This window comes from Anarrhichthys ocellatus, unplaced genomic scaffold (genome assembly GCF_004355925.1).
Source record: "Anarrhichthys ocellatus isolate YVR2014 unplaced genomic scaffold, GSC_Weel_1.0 scaffold81, whole genome shotgun sequence".
Lineage (NCBI taxonomy): Eukaryota > Metazoa > Chordata > Actinopteri > Perciformes > Anarhichadidae > Anarrhichthys > Anarrhichthys ocellatus.
The window spans coordinates 1322469-1338567 of NW_022280111.1; the positions used below are offsets into that span (position 1 = coordinate 1322469).

Sequence of the window (16099 nt, forward strand, 5' to 3'; positions counted from 1 at the left end):
GGGGGGGGGGGGGGGGGGGGGGGGGGCGCTCAAACAGTTCTGGAGGACTTGTCAAAGCACTCGCAGAACTCTTTCATCATTGTCAGAGTCCATGAGGGCTTTCCCTGTCTTCTGTACAGCGGCCAACCCGTCTCTCTCTCTCTCTCCGTCTTCCTCACTCTCTTATTTACTCTCTCTCTCTCTCCTGCCCTTCCTCTGTATCTTTGCCATCTTTTTTTTTTATCACTCTGAAGCTCTCTCTGTCTGGACCTCTCCATCGCTCCTTTGTGTCGCCCTTTCCTCTTTATTCCTGCCCCAATCTCTCTTTCTACTTTTTCTCCTTGTCAGACAGTTTATCCTTTCTCACCTCTCTCTCTTTCCCTCCTTTCTTTCTTTGTGCTTCTGTTTCTCTCTCTCTCTCTCTCTCTCTCTCTCTCTCCCTCTCTCTCTCTCTCTCTCTCTCCCTCTCTCTCTCTCTCTCTCACTGCCTTACCTTGCAGGACAGTGGCAGTGTGTGGGCAGTGGGGGGAGTTATTGATCTGACCTTGTGCTGCAGCTCCCACAGAGCCGTATGGCACTCGGCTTATGTAATGCAAACGTTGTGTGTGTGTGTGTGTGTGTGTGTGTGTGTGTGTGTGTGTGTGTAGTGTTCTGTGGACTGGATCTTGTTATTGCCCTGTGCTGGTTACATAGAAGAGCTGGACTGTTGATAAACCTGCTATTGTTTCGTCTCGCTGCTGTGTTTCAAACTATAGTCATACCTCACACTTGCATGAACCTAATTGTCTTGTATGTTATTTGTTTATGTGTGGCAACTCCTAAGAGGGAGCAGGGGAGGAGCCCGGGGCGTCTAAACCCCAAAATGGTCGCTCAGGTGTGTGTGTTTTTTTTTTACGACAGAAACAACCTTTAAACCCAATCCATGTGTTTTTCTCCATTTTCTTGAAATGCTGCTTGATTTTTCCTTTAAAATATCAATGGATATGTTATAAGTACAAGCTCAGTTACGACCTTGTTTTCGGATGAGAGTAATGTACAGTACGTGTATCTGTACAGTCCATTCATCCACAGGCTTGAATGAACAGCCAGACTGTTGGCAGAAACTGGAGTTCCCCACAGTTTCCACTTCCTACTTTCCCATCTGTTTATGTGGCGTGCTTCTGTCCTTTGACTGCGCCGTGCTATTACTCAACACTGCCATAGCTGTAGTGCTGGCTGACTCAGTGGAAACAGTGTAAGGTTTGTAAAAAAAAAAAAGCCACATTATCTTGTGGCTCTGTAGATGTATGTGCCTCTGTGTTTGAGCACGTGCAGAAATGAGTTGCCATGTGAATGTGACTTATAAGTATGGGGCTTTCAGATGTCCATCGTTTCACGAGCCTCCATCTGTCTCTCTCTACTAGCAGCAGACTGTGAGGAAAAACCCCAAGGCCCACCGGTAAATGGGAGGAAAGGCAAGTAGCCAGAGTAGTGTGATGGCGTGAGTTTGCTGTGTGGACTTTCTCGGTTCAACACGAGTTCTTCATGTGTGACATTCGCTCGCATCTGTGATTCTAATTACTGCTCTACTCTTGGTGACTCTTCTTTCTTATTAGCCGTACGAAGTTCCCTTTGTCCACATGCCATCTGTTATGTAGACTGAGTGTGGTTGGTTCGTATGGAGTTGATCAAATGTAAGAGTTGTGCGTAGCTGCATCTGATGTTAACATGTACAGAGAGCTGTCGTTGTGATCTCTGCTCGTCTCTGTCCCTGTCTGGCTCCAAGACGGCCCAAATCTGCTGTCTACTGTAATAGAAATCCACCTCACAGAGAAAGAGCTCTCGACTGTATTTCCATTGTGAAATCGCCAAGCATTTCAATATGACATGGATTATTGAACACATAAACACACACTCAGTACACTCAGTGCAGTGCATCCTTAAGACTGTAAGTTTCAGTCATACATAACTCTTTGCAATTTTTAGCCACAAATTAAGATAGATTATTGCATCTCAACACATTAAGCGTAGTGTTTGGGGAATTCTGTGCATTTCACTTTGCCGTAGAAGTACTGCAGAGTCTAATCTCCTACTTTTAGACCACCCTGGACTGTTACCCTTGTTGGCCAGCAGATGGAGCAAAGTTCATTATGTTTGATGAGGAGCTGTCCATGAATTCAGTGCTGAAGTGGCAAAGAGGTCTTTCTCTTTCTTACCAATCATTACACTGGCCTCTGTTATCACTGTTAAATATTTGTGTAACCTTGTATTAATAGGTAGTGAGATAAAAATGATTCTTTTTTTTTGCACATTTTGTGCAGGATACAAAAAGTTCTCTTGTTAATCCAGGGTCCCTGAGATGGCTGTAGCGTGCAAACCAGTGTGTGTGTGTGTGTGTGTGCGTGTGTGTGTGTGTGTGTGTGTGTGTGTGTAAATCTGTACTGTATGCGTGTAGAAGTGACATGGGAGGACCAGCAGCGAGGGCTGAATGGCTCTCTGTCTGACGGAGGGACACAGCCACACTCCTCCCTCACTGACGCAGGTTGGTTGGTCTGGGTGTAGATTTCTGACACTTTAAACTCCACTTTCACTTTGATAGAATATTCAAATTTTCGGCACAATCAACCGTATGAGTCCATGAACAGTAAAACACTCGCTGAATCAGTCCCAACAGCGCGGTCGATGTAAACGCCAAAGGTAATGCTGCCACCTGACGGTGCATTTCAGCGCATCACGGCGATGAGGTGGAGCCTCGTCATGACGGAATGAAAACACTTCTTTCAGAACGAGGCGGCCTTGTGGTGAGTTTGTGCCGTAACTGCGAGGACTCGATCAGCCAGCAACGTATCCATCATCTGACGTTTGGGCCTGAGCGAAGCACCAAATCTGCTTACTCGTGTAATTCTCTGTCAACTGAGCGTGTCACTTTAATAATAAGGAATAATTGTAAGACCAGGGGTCGCATTAACAAACGATATAGACATTTTAAACCAACCAAACTGTATTAAATCTAACAAAGGTAACTCATGCTGCCCCACATACCTGTTATAATTGCTGGAAATAAAGTTTTGAGAAGTGCCTGATTCAGCGTGGAGAACCCTGTTTTATAAAGTTTTTAGGAGCTTCTAGCTTAAACAATCAAGAGTTAATGATCATAGGAGTTGAGAGTTTAAGTAGAATATTAGGGCTGTCGAGCTGCCTTAAAGGGAATTTCCACAGAGTGAAATTCTTCTGCAGAGCAAGAAAAGGATAATCGGTTGTTTGTTATTCACGGACTCATGTAAAGGTTTGCACCTTTGAAATCAGAGCAACATTCTGCCAAAGTGATCCGTCATTGAAGACTTTCTCCACGCTGTCCTTGTGTGGATTCTTTATCAGCTGGAACACTGCCTCACCAAAGTCAGACCTGGACATTGTACAGTAGGAGCTGGATGAAAAAGAAATACTCTATATATAATCTCTCTATTTATTTTGAATGGGCCAGCAGAAGGATTTAAAGAGACGATTAACCTGAGTTTACCCAGGTCAGCCTCTGGATGGCGTCCTTCCGTCTTCCTCTCTCTCCTCTCTTGGTGTGGTTTTGCAGTGCAGCATGGAGCTGATGTTTCTCTACACACTCTTCATCATCACTAAGCGTTGAACTGTAAAGCACAGCACATGCCATTACCCTAAACAAAGCAACAACCTAATGTCGTGCTTAATTTAATGAAGTGAAGTTTGATGAGACGCTGTCATCCACGGATGCATTGCAGGAGAACACGAGACGTGTTGCTGAGGTAATGACTCCGCCGCTGTGTTTGCTGTATTAGCTTAATGTGCTGCCATGGAAACACGTCTCCACCTCCCTCCGAATTTTAGCCTCCTTTATATTTACCTGTTATGTCACTCGCGGACACGCAGTGCCCACATGATCACGGCTTCAGATGTAACTGATGTTGTTGAAACAAAGCCAGAGGAAAAGTGTTATGCGTCTGCACCATCTGATTCTGTGAGCATTTCTGTATTGGTTTTGCTAGAGTGTGACGAAGTGATATTACAAGCTTTGACTCTCTACTATACTACTCTGCGTAGTTTTTAAATGCTCATAAGTCGGTCTCTTCTTTCTCAGACCTGTCTCTCTTTAAACTCCCTGGTCCTCTGTTGCTCTCTGTGTCTTTGCCTCTGCATAATGTTTCTCAACTTTTATGTATCCCGGAGAGGCTGACTGAGCACGATGCTCTATTCCGGCGTGACCACACTCACGTTACTTTATTAACACTCAAGGCCAGTCGAGGGTCCTCAACATCGACTGTGTGAGGGGGGGGGGGGTTAATCACATCCCTCACCCCCACCTATTGTTCACAAGTTTCCCATACCAGTCAGTTAATCTGCCTCTGGACCTGCAGCAGAACAAAATGCCCTAGAACTGAATGATGAGCGAGGGAGGATGTGAGGAGGCTTTTTGCAGTTTAATAGTGAAGACATCCACATTTGTCTGTTCAGAGAATCCGTATTAGCTGACAGTGAAGAACAGTGGGCTGGTGATGTCGGGACTTAAACATTTAGGATGGTGTTGTATATATTAGGAGCAAAGATATGTGCCCAGTTTACCACAGTCTGGAAGAAGAAAAACATCTGTGTTGTATGTCTGATCTCAATGAAATGGACCATGACTTCCATTCTGTTTTCTATTGTCCTGTGGTACTTTGTTGCTATTCTCTGGGAAGTAAGGACTACTTTATTTGAGCAAGATAAAAACATGTTTAAACATGCATGGTGCACTGAGACTGCTTTGACTGTTCCCATAGAAACATTTACGATAGACACTTAGCCTGGTGTGTCTTGTATAATTTAGTGTCAATGCAGCTGAGCTCATTTGCAGCATTCGTGACCCAAAATGGCATTTACTATTGTGGAACTGTAGGTACCTCCATCGTGAAAACACCACACGTTTTATGTTACCTCTGTGAATAACCATTTGTAATTGTTTGCAACATGGATTACCTTGCTGCATGTCTGTAGTCTGGGTAGAATATGAGACGTTAGTACCATACAGTATAAACCCACAGACCACAGGAGACCTTTCCCACACTCACCCCATGTCTGTCTTAACATATCACTCTCTTATGCCGATGACCTACATGATGCAGCTGAAACAAGGAGAAAAAGAAAATCACTTGCTCTCTTGCTTATCATTTGACTCTCTAATGAGGTGATGTTAGCTGCCACAAAGAGATGAAAGCCGGCGAGGCAGATGTCTCACATTGTCTTTTTTAAATTCATGTGACACTTCATTATTCATGCTAATGGCGCACTAATTGAGCTAAATGCAAAAATTCTGTGTAAGGGGGTATGAAGATGAAGCCTGATCGCAGTGGGCTCCTTTTGCCCTCCCAGCTGTCACTGTCAGGTTCAGACTCCTGGACGGAGATCAGACAGGAAGGGTGGAGAACAGGAGCAATGTGAGTGGTGGCCAGAGGGGGCAGCCTGACTCTGAGGAGGGGCTACAGGGTCACAGACTGACCCCGATGTCGAAACCCACGAACTGAGGTCACGCGGGTCCACGGCTGGTTGCTTACACCACAAAGACAACACGATAGAGAAAGAGAAGAAGGATATATTGAAAGAAAAAAGGAATAATACGAAGAGGGAGAAAATATGTAATGAGAAGCAACAGAGATGCCTCAAAGCAAGCCGTCGATCTTGTTACGTAACCTCTTTTTGAGACAGATACTGTAGCTGACGACTGTGTGTGTGTGTGTGTGTGTGTGTGTGTGTGTGTGTGTGTGTGTGTGCGCGCGCACTCTACTCAGGTTACGTCTGTATTTTGTCGTCAATCTTCACGTTTTTTGCTGAACCCACGCGAGGTAGTCGTCTCTCTCTTTTGTGCGCTCGCTGCTCTGTGCTTCCAGTTTGTGTTCTTTTCTTTCCTTTCATGTTATTTTTCCAGGCTGTCTCCCCACAGTTGCCCCATGCAGACTCAAGTGACATCCACTTCTCCTTTTACCCTCCTTTCCTCCCCCCCTCTCCCCACCTCTCCCCAGAGGTTTGTAGTTTCTATCTGGTAGGGCGCATTAACATCTCTTTACTGTTTCAGCTCTTTTTCCTTTTATAGCACAGAACCTCACCTTCCCAACCTCCCCCCCACCCCCCTGATCTCTAATAACCAAACTCTTAGCCTCTACCTCAGCCTCTCCTGTTTTGACTTCTCACTGTGCCCATGGTGGAGTTTGTGTGTTCTTGGTGTACTCTATGATTTTGTCTATGTGTTCTGTTCTTGTCGTTTTTGTCGTTGTCGTGTCGTGTCCCTCCTCTCCCTCCTCACTCTGACCCCGCAAACCGGGCATACTTGGCGATCACGGTGATCGGGTGGCCCGCCCTCCTTCCCTCTTCTCCTCCGTCCCCCCCTCCCTTACCCCTCGTGCATCCTCTCACATCCATCTTCCTCTCCTCTGTCTGTGTCTGTCCATTCTGTGATGTGATCCCAGAAGACACGGACTCACCAGGTTGGACGAACTCAGGTCTGTCCCTTCTTCTTCTTCTTCTTCTTCACCTTTCTTTTCTGACTCAGCCTCCTCTTCTTCTTCGTCTTCTCCTACTTTTAATTCACTCTATACCTCTTCCTGGCTTGCCCTTCCCCACCCGCCTTCCCTCTTCTCTCTTCCTGCTTTGCTCGCCTTCATTCTCTTGTGCCGTTTGTGCTCTTAATTGTTCTGCAGATGATGCTTCTGGCTTCTTTGTCATCACTCGTGTTCATTTTGCTGTGGACAGGCTGTGTGGCAGTCATGGTCATGCCACTGTGGTGTCTTTGCTGCAGGTCTAGACATGAGACACTGGCCAAATTCCAATTCCGGCCCCTACACTCCTCCACTCGGTTTGTAGTCACACTCACAGCTGAATGAAGCACCTTCTCTAAGGTGTCGGGTATAAACACAGTGGCAAGCTTCGGGACAACTATGAACAAATATCAGAATCAGAAATACTTAATTGATGCCCAGGGGGATATTGGGTAATGTTACAGTTGCTCCCATTCTTGGATAGAGATATATAACAAAGTTAAATTATAAAAAAATAGGTATGTAGGATTATACTACAATACAATGACAATACACATGTAAATTATGTATACTACAATATATAACAACAGTGCAAATTATTGTACTGAAAAATGGGATCATTGATAAAGAGTAGGAAAATTCAAGAATAGTATAAATGTATAAGAATATAAGTTTAAATGTACAGTATAAATAAATGGTAATGCCAGATGTTGCACAGTTGAATTATTGCACTTAATTATTGTAATGCTGTGTATAAATATACACACATAACATTACAATCAAATGAATTGATCAGGAAAGGGTATGTTTGAGCCTAAATACAATGCAACCTTTAGGTTGTTGATGTCTGTATGATAATGTTAAACGTCCTCTTACTCTGAGCAGTTTACGAGTAAATGTTGGTACCGGTAGTCGTACGGAACGAGAAATTTGTTCAGCGCGTGTTCCAACACAAAACACTGTTGCACGTGGTCAGTTAGGGTATCTGGTTGTGTCCGCATTAATGTAGACACACTCTTGGAGGCTTTTATAACCCACTTCCGGTCCCCGCTAATTGGTTTGAGATAGAATTTAATATGGCGGACCCCCCCACACAAGTGCGCATATGGAGGGAACGTGGGTAGGGAGAGGGTGTAGGGACCGGATTGGAATTGGACCACTGTTTGATTTTCTACTAGCTGACAATGTATGGCAGAAGAATTCTCCTTATTTGGATTACTCTCTCTGAGGAAACACATTTTCAACATTCCCTAAATTGATTTCGTAGCCCGTTTGATTTTAATTCAGTAGACCAAGAACAGTTTGAAAGGAATTGATGCAGGGATATGTTTTTAATTGTCTGGCTTTATTTCAGCACATTTGCTTTGAAATGAAACAATGACTGACTTTTGACAGAACCAGGCGAGCTGTTTTTTTTGTTTTGTGCTAGGCTCAGCTAACCAGCTGCTTAAAGAGCAGCAGAACTGCAATAGCTGAACACGTTTTTAAATTCGCAGATGTTGCAAAACAATCACTGAAATTGTGTGACATAACAAGCACTTTTATGAATGTCCTTTCGATGAAATGACCCTTCTCTTGTCATTTAGAGAAAACTAAAGACATGGAAGTGTGTAGGCCGTGAGACAGAAGCAGTTTATTGACGTTAATTAACGAGAGAGAGACAGAGAATGAACTCTTCTAATGAGAAAGATTCACTTCACTCATTTGCTCTCAGCTTGTATCGCTTTCCTTTTGTCCGCCTGCGTGTACGTACGTGATGCTCTAGGCTTACTGTATGTGCGCATGGCACTTGTACATTCATCTTCGCTTTATCATTGCCATCATATGACGCAAAAGTAGAGAGGCAGAGAGCAAGCGGAGAGAATGGAGATGCAGGCACAGCAGGAAAGTGGCGACACGTAGCCGCTTCAGCAGAAAGTATTTGTTGTGAGCTTTTCATTTCGGGGTGTTTATTGTCTTTTCGGTTACATAAAATGGGCACAGTTCTTATGCAGTGGCATTATTACCTCCTGCAGAACAAGGTTAAGCTTCTGTATTGATTATGGCTTGATGTCTGTTCGATGCAAATTGCGCTCGCAGCAACACGAAACAAAGCACAGTGCTAAAATTGAATTTAGGAGGAGATGAGATGGGCAAACATGATGATGTGATGATTTTACAAAGCACCGAAATTAGAAAAAAAAAGGATTTTGCAAGCCTTTCAGTTTGTGCTGAGAGGGATGGGTTCATTCATCTAGAATCTCATGTAAAGTGTGTCCCAACATGGGCATTGTCGGAAGTCGAACATTTGATCTACTGCGATATCAGTGTCCAAAGCTTCGATACTATGAAGCAGGAATCAATAAATTGTGCTATTTGATTATTATTCAGTCAATTAAAAAGAACATTTTAGTCGATGATCAGCCTGGAATTGTGACAATTGGTTACAAATGCAGCTGTTCGACACGTTATGCAGCTTACGTTTACAAGTCAGTATTTTCTGTTTGTGTTTGTGTTAAAACAGCCGACCATTCCGCTTTATCCCATTAGATCTGTCCCCGTCATAGCTCATGGCTCATAGCTCGGCAGAAGCTTGTCTCTCCACCATAACAGTGTGTCCCTCCATCAGGCCTCCCTCACGGCGTCGGCCCCCCCATCTGACCGCCCCCTGTCTCTGTGCTGCTTAGGTATGGACATGGAGGAGAGGACCAGGCAGATGAAGCTGAAGATGAACAAGTACAAGCAGGGAGTGGGCTCCGACCCCAGACTGGAGCAGGACTACCACAAGGTAAGAGCGCGTCTAGATGGGCTGGATGCGTGCTAAGTAAGCATTGGCCATATGGCCCACTTTGCAAGCGGTCGAGCATGTGCACATGGACATATCAACATCATGCTGCGCATGTGCATTGATGTTTGCATACTGTTCGTGCACACACAGACAAAGTCACACGAACATACCGAAACAGGTAAACACTCAACTCGGTTCAAAGGTTGGAGAGCACTGAGTTAGTTTCAACTGGTTTTTTAAGGGTCAATTCACCCACATCACAAAAGATCTAAATATATACATATATATGTACCTCCGATTTAGGAATACACCACCTTAAAAGGACCTTTTCAATCACTCACCACTTGTTACCTTGAGTTCTTGCAGAGCGTTGTTTTTCTCGCATGCCTCCACGGTGAGGGGAGAATCTGAAGACGGAGTAAATCCTTGATGAATTGAAGTAAATGGAGGCTGCGTTGAACAACAGCAAAACTACTTCAAAACATCTGTGTGCAAACTGTCACGCAACTCATGCAGTAACATCCCCGTCTCATTTATCCAGTCGTATGCTCAGTATGTGTTTTTGCCAAAATCAAAGATCAACTCCTTTTTTGGCCGTTTCTCGATTCTTCGTTCACTGGTACGAGGAAAACGGTTTCTTCTAAAATTCTAGGTAACACGCGGTGAGTAATTGATGTAAAAGTTGTCATTTTGAGGGTGAAGTGTTCCTCTGATGAATAAACAATGACTTAGTAACTCAGGACAATTCAAAATCAGTTTCTGTTGGGAAATGTTTGTAAGTGAAGGAAATAATAAATCATGTTCACAGAAAGGTCTGTGGATATTTATGAGTAACTGGTACAGCGTTTCTGGGAAGACACTGCTGTTTTACATGAAATATCATTCACCAGTGCTTTGAGTCAGACAAAGAAGTGGCTACCTCTAGAGCTTAGCACATAAAACCCAAACTGTCTGTAGGACTAGATACAACCAGAAGTATGTTAGGAAATATGTCTTCTCCTCGTCATTTGGGTGAACTGAGCCTTTAAGCCTTTTGTTGTAAATTGGAGGAATGTGACAGTGAGTGTGTGCAGAGTCAAGTGTTTACCGCTCTGTTCTGGAGAGGTCCTGAACATGTTTAGAGAGCTCGGGCCCGGGCCCGGTGTCCTCGCTGCCGTCTGGGCCGGAGACTGAGGCTCTCTGTCCGGCTCTCCTTTTAAGTCTTTGGAATGAAAAACGGCAGCTTTTGGAGCAGCCAGTGTGTTTGCTCGGAGTCTATGAAAAGCAGATGAAATTACGAGGTGCGTGCTTTCCTGCTGAACGGTATCCTCCTCAGAAGTGCCACTGACAAAACAAAGCTCTGGCTGTTATTAAACAAGACTTGAGCGCTTGCTCTTGAAATACAATACGAACCACTTACTGTGACACTCAGTTCAGGTTCCCTTACAGTAAACAATCCACAGCAAATACACAAGGGATTATTATGTACACATCCAGCTCTGCACTATTACTTGAACCAGGGTGATGCCAAAATCGGCACTCCCAGTTTAGCTTCCAAGGCTTCATAGTAAAGCTAGTTTAGTCAAAATCTGTCACTGGTTTTTTCCATTATACGGCACCGTCTGCCTTCCAGTACTACCATCAGCAAGCTATACTTCATTTATCAAAAGTAAATGATTACTACAGATGCATTAACATGTAAGCAGGATTTTCTTGTTGTGTTTGGTCGGGATAGAGCTAAATGTATCCGCTTTATATTATGTAATCATTTTGGTAAGGCTGGATTACTTTCAGAGGACAACTGTCCCGGGACCTCAGGTTACCTGTTTGCCAAGTGCTTGTATGTAAATGATGAATTGCAAATTAAAAATTAAAAAGCCAAAAGTTTGCGCTTAAAGTTTATACCCTTTCCTAACTTTTTGAAGTTTACATTTGGTGTTAAATGAGTGTCTCACAGTATGAACAACCACATTTGAGAAGAGCATGGACTTCAGATTGGACTTGTGACTGCACCAGAAAGATGTTTTTGTTTTATAAGACATCACCATAACATCGTATTGTTGTCGCCCTCTCTGCAGCGTTCGGGAAGAGATCCACGGGGCTCAGATAACCTGTCGGCCAAGTCGTCGGACAGCGATGTAAGCGACGTGTCCGCTGTGTCGAGAACCAGTAGTGCCTCTCGGTTCAGCAGCACGAGCTACATGTCTGTCCAATCAGAAAGGCCGCAAGGAAACCGCAAAATCCGGTAGGACAGTGAACTCGTCTCTCTCCTCAAACTCATCCTGCTGTTATCAGGAATGGACCAATCCCCCCCCTCAGCTGTGAACATGTCTTCCCATATATGTTGCCAAGTCCAGACGTTTTCACCTCTGAAATAGTTTGCACGCGGTTCAACGTAAAGAGGAAAATGCATGTCATTTTCTCTCTGTGGTGAGTTCAGGTTTGGCTCTGTTTTAGAGAAAATCTGGAACCAAATGGTTGAACTCTGCTCATTCAGGCTGTGGGGGGAAGTTTGTCCATATCTGGCAACACACACTGAAACATAAAACACATTGCATCTCTTCGGGTGTTGTCTCATATCAAAGAAAAACAACAAAAACTAATTCATTTGCATGGTGCTTTGCTGTAAGTCTACATTTCTGTTTTCTGTTATTTTGAATCAGTCTGCTTTTGATCCGGGCTGCGCTGTCTCTCTGTGTTTGTCTTTCTTTCTCTTGTTGTTGACAATATTCATGCTTTGTGTGGTTTTTCTTTTCTGCTTTGCATGTGCCGCTCTCTTGCTTCCGTCTCCGTCTTCAGCCAGTTGCGATCAAGGAGCCAGTCTCGGGTGGGGGACGAGCAGTTAGGGGAAGTGCTAAAGAAGGAGGCGGCGGGTGTGGGAGGAGGTGGGGAGGGGAGGAGGTCGAGTAAAGAGGGGAGATCGCAGGGAGGGGGGGAGGTAGACACAGACAAGGAGCATCAGGAGGATTTGGTGGAGAAGGAAGAGGACTCGCACCAGAGGAGTATCTCAGAGACTGACCTCAGGTAACGCGTGTGTGGCAGCCTCTAACCGTAGACTCCTACTAACAACAACGTAGACCCCGTAGTGCCCCGCTGACTCTTGCATGTTTATATGACGACGTGCAAAGCAGAGTGTGGTGACTGTCCTCCACCCTTTAATCATGATAACGGTGGCCCTATTAACCCATACCGATACTAAAGTAGAGTATGGGAACCCATGACGTGGAAACAGTGCAGTGCATTCAACATGAGATTCAAGTGACACTTCACTTAATTATCACAAAGTTAAAAAAAACACATTTTTATGTCGCCATGCAGACAGGTTCAGTTTCATTTGCAGAGATTTTAAGATATCAGCTGCAGGAATACAGTACATGTGTACAGTATATATGTTGTGTGTAGAAAAGCACAAGTGATGATAAGTTTAAGAGAGATTATATTACTTGTAAGAGTGAGTGTTAGCGTGAGATCAACCTATTTAATATAGGACGGAATATGGAATTGATTCCTTTATTCTCCCCATGATGGAAGACATGACATTTGATCATCATTTTTATACATTAATAGGATCTTTGTCCTCCCCCATGTCCAAATTAACTTCTACAATGTCTCTTTATACAAACAATGTCCTGTTATGTCCTGAAAATGGAAATTAAATATAAAATACAAGTACGATAGTGGTGAATCTCAACACTATTCCATTGGCTTTGGGTGAAGGCAGAAACCTCAGATCTCTCAAAACCTCTGCAAATAAAAAGCAAACCTGCATGTCTGCATAGCAAGATACCACGAGGTGTAATTAGGAGAAAATTAAAGATTCTTTCACATATACCTACAGCAGTGCGGTGAGACACTTTAACAAACTCCACTCGCACAGAGAATACTCAGCTAAATTAAAACCTGCACATTTTGCTAATGGATTGCAGTTCATTGATACGTCTCCCTTTCACAGTAACAATGCTTAGGTTCTCCAATCATCCTCTTGTCTAATTTCTCTATGGATAGCTTTGCCTTGTGAGTATAATTTAGCTCATAGATTTTAATTAAGTATTCATATCTCACCATGTGGCATGAAACAATACGGTCGTATTTCATTGTAATCAATCCCACATACATGACTAAATGTATGGAAAATCTTCACTTTTTAACTTCATGCATGCATCAAACTGCAGTTCTAACATGTTAGGACTATATTTAACATGACACGATTTAATTGGCCACAAGAGAGTAAAGTTTCATTTCTGAAGCAGGTGTACAAAGTATGTCAAGAGCAAATTCAAGAACAAACTGATTTGGAATCCCACAGCAGGACAGAAGCTTAGCTTTCACTGCTAACAAGATGTCTTCACTTTCAAATCCCATACACAGCAGGATCCAAGTCCGTGCTTCTTACCCATATTAGTACTGCACAGTGTGTGCCTGGACTTGAGAGAAAACAAATTAAGATAAAAGCTATACCCTCTTATGCGCAATTAACGCTGCACCAGTGTGTACGGTCTGATTAAGAAAATGCATTTGTGGGATGCCAAATGCCCACAGCAGAAATGTGAGCAGATAGGCTGAAAGCTATACAGGTACACCACCTACAGAGTGCATTTATAGAGACAGATTAATGCTAAAAGAAGATATTTAAAACCTGAGTAGCTGCAGTGTTAGTCTATTGCGGCTGCAGTCTGGAGTTGCTTTACTGTTTGTCTGTGCTGCTCAGTGCTTGGATGTTGTGTCAGTATTTTGTCTGTCTGTCTGTCTGAGTTTTACACATGCTGTCTGAGTCCTGCAGTGTCGCTCTGCACCTGTAACTTGTCAACCGAAAACTCCCACATTCCTCCAGCTTCTCCCCGACATGCCAAGAACATTTCTCTCCCTGTCTGTGTGTCACACCACAACCCTCATACCGAGACCGTCAACCAGCAATCAATTCACTTTCAGTTAAGGGTTGCTGGAACCTATAATTAGTGGGATAAAAATCCTGCCTCAGCAAATACATTCTGAAGATACATTCTGATTCATTTACAATATTCTAAAGTCAAACATTGTCTTCCTCCTTGACTGAAAGTGAGCTGGATTGGTCCTGCTTTCAACATGCTGACAACTTTTATCTGTGTGATCAACCCCCAATCCTTCATGACAGCTACAGTATAAATCTATGACATACAGACTTTTTAACATTGCACAGTCTTCTTTTTCTGGGACAACAACACACCAGACGAGATATACAAGGCTAACAGAAAAGAGTTCTGTTCTATCACTCATTCAGGGTTAGTGAAGACGTCCATGTGAGTGTTGCACTCAGCAAGTGCGGTTGTATGAGGTACTTACCCATAGTCAGTGGATCACCTACAGTAGATGGCAGGCTGCACATCCCGTTTGGAGAAACATACAAGAGTACCAGCATGGGAGCAAAGCAATGTACTGCTGTGGCCAGGGGCAGCAGCTTAACACCTAAAAGAAAGGTTCACCTGAAAATAATCTATATCACTTCATGTGTACACTATATTTACAATATTTGCCACAATACATATAATATTTTGTCATTTTAAACTGATATAGATTTTTTTAGGTAGGTCTTTCTTTTAGGTGTTTATCATTCAATTCTGCTTTTTAACCTGCAAAGTTAGTTATCTATGTTTGTGTGCTGTTCCTTACTGTTATGTCATCTATTTTGTTTGTATTGTAATTGTTCATTGTTTCTGTTTTTACCATGTAAAGTGTCTTTGAGTACCTTTTAAAGCGCTATACAAATAAAATGTACTATTATTATTATTATTATTATGATAAAATACTTTGTCCTGCCGCCCTTGTTTACAGCAGTACATTGCTTTGCACCAATGCTGGTCCTCCTGTCAGGTCCTGCAGACTATACTGTAGGAACTACACTGACTGTGGATGTGTACCTCACACACCCCCACTTCAATGAATCCAAACTGTCCCTTTAACACAGTAAATGATGCTCCAAACAAATCAAATAAATAATCCTATTTTTGAAAAAAAGAAAAGGTATTTAAACAGTAATACTCACTTGATGCCATTCTTTGATCAAATACAGGAGTCAGTGTAAAGGAGTGAAGCAAGTGGTTGCTAAGCAGCAGTACATGTTAATATGAGTCATTTTCAGAATATCAAATTTTGGATATTACAATCAGAGCTCAGGACATTTTATCAAGCAGAGCACCCGATTTTGGGTGCTCTGCTTTTTGCTTTGTTTGTGTGCAATATCTGTTATTGTGTCAGGAAATGAAAGCAGGCACTGTTTACGCTGTTCAGGTGGCACACAGGACCGGGATGTCTGCACAAGATAGAATATAATATGCACTCATATTATTATTATTATTATTATTATTAGCCCCAAGGTGCCCAGTGATGTTTCAACCAAGTCATTGCTTGAATTAAAAAGGAAATCGATCATTTTCTTTAATAAAACCTTGTGTGACATATCAAGGAGATTGGGCCTGAAACGATATGTCGACTAAATCATTAGTCAATCAGCAGAAGATTATTCAGCAACTTTTAATTATCAATTAATCATTTGGGTAATTTTCAATGAAATAATTTTCTGGTTTCAGCTTCTAAAATGTGAGCGTTTTCTGTTCTTCGTTGTATGATACGACAGTCAGTTTATAATACTATTGTGATGGCCATGTCATAGACAAAATAATGAATTGATCGACCCAAAAAAGAGAATCTGCAGATTATTCGATAATGTTAGTTGGTGTAATTACAAACAGCTGTCGGTCTTGCCCGCGTTATAACCGTGAGGCTCTGCATGTTGAAGCCACACATCTGAGTTCCATAAAACAGAATATGATCCTTAGCGGAGACGAGAGGTTGTTGTTTTTCAACCTCATGAGCTTAGCGGTGG

General features: G+C 43.0%; 1 protein-coding gene across 41 annotated transcripts in view; it reads left to right on the plus strand.

Annotated features, from left to right (window-relative positions):
* Nucleotides 1-16099, plus strand: part of rims2a (regulating synaptic membrane exocytosis 2a) — a 129304-nt gene that overhangs the window by 91829 nt on the left and 21376 nt on the right. For 29 of the 41 annotated variants that reach the window (XM_031874426.1, XM_031874422.1, XM_031874420.1 and 26 more), the window contains 2 exons: nt 9161-9261; nt 11319-11485. The exons of 10 other annotated variants lie outside the window; for them this stretch is intronic. In XM_031874426.1, coding sequence (XP_031730286.1) covers nt 9161-9261; nt 11319-11485 — 268 coding nt within the window. Of the gene's footprint in view, nt 1-6209; nt 6459-9160; nt 9262-11318; nt 11486-12039; nt 12265-16099 lie in introns of those variants that run through there. 2 more of the 41 variants (XM_031874455.1, XM_031874453.1) reach the window with 2 other exon arrangements.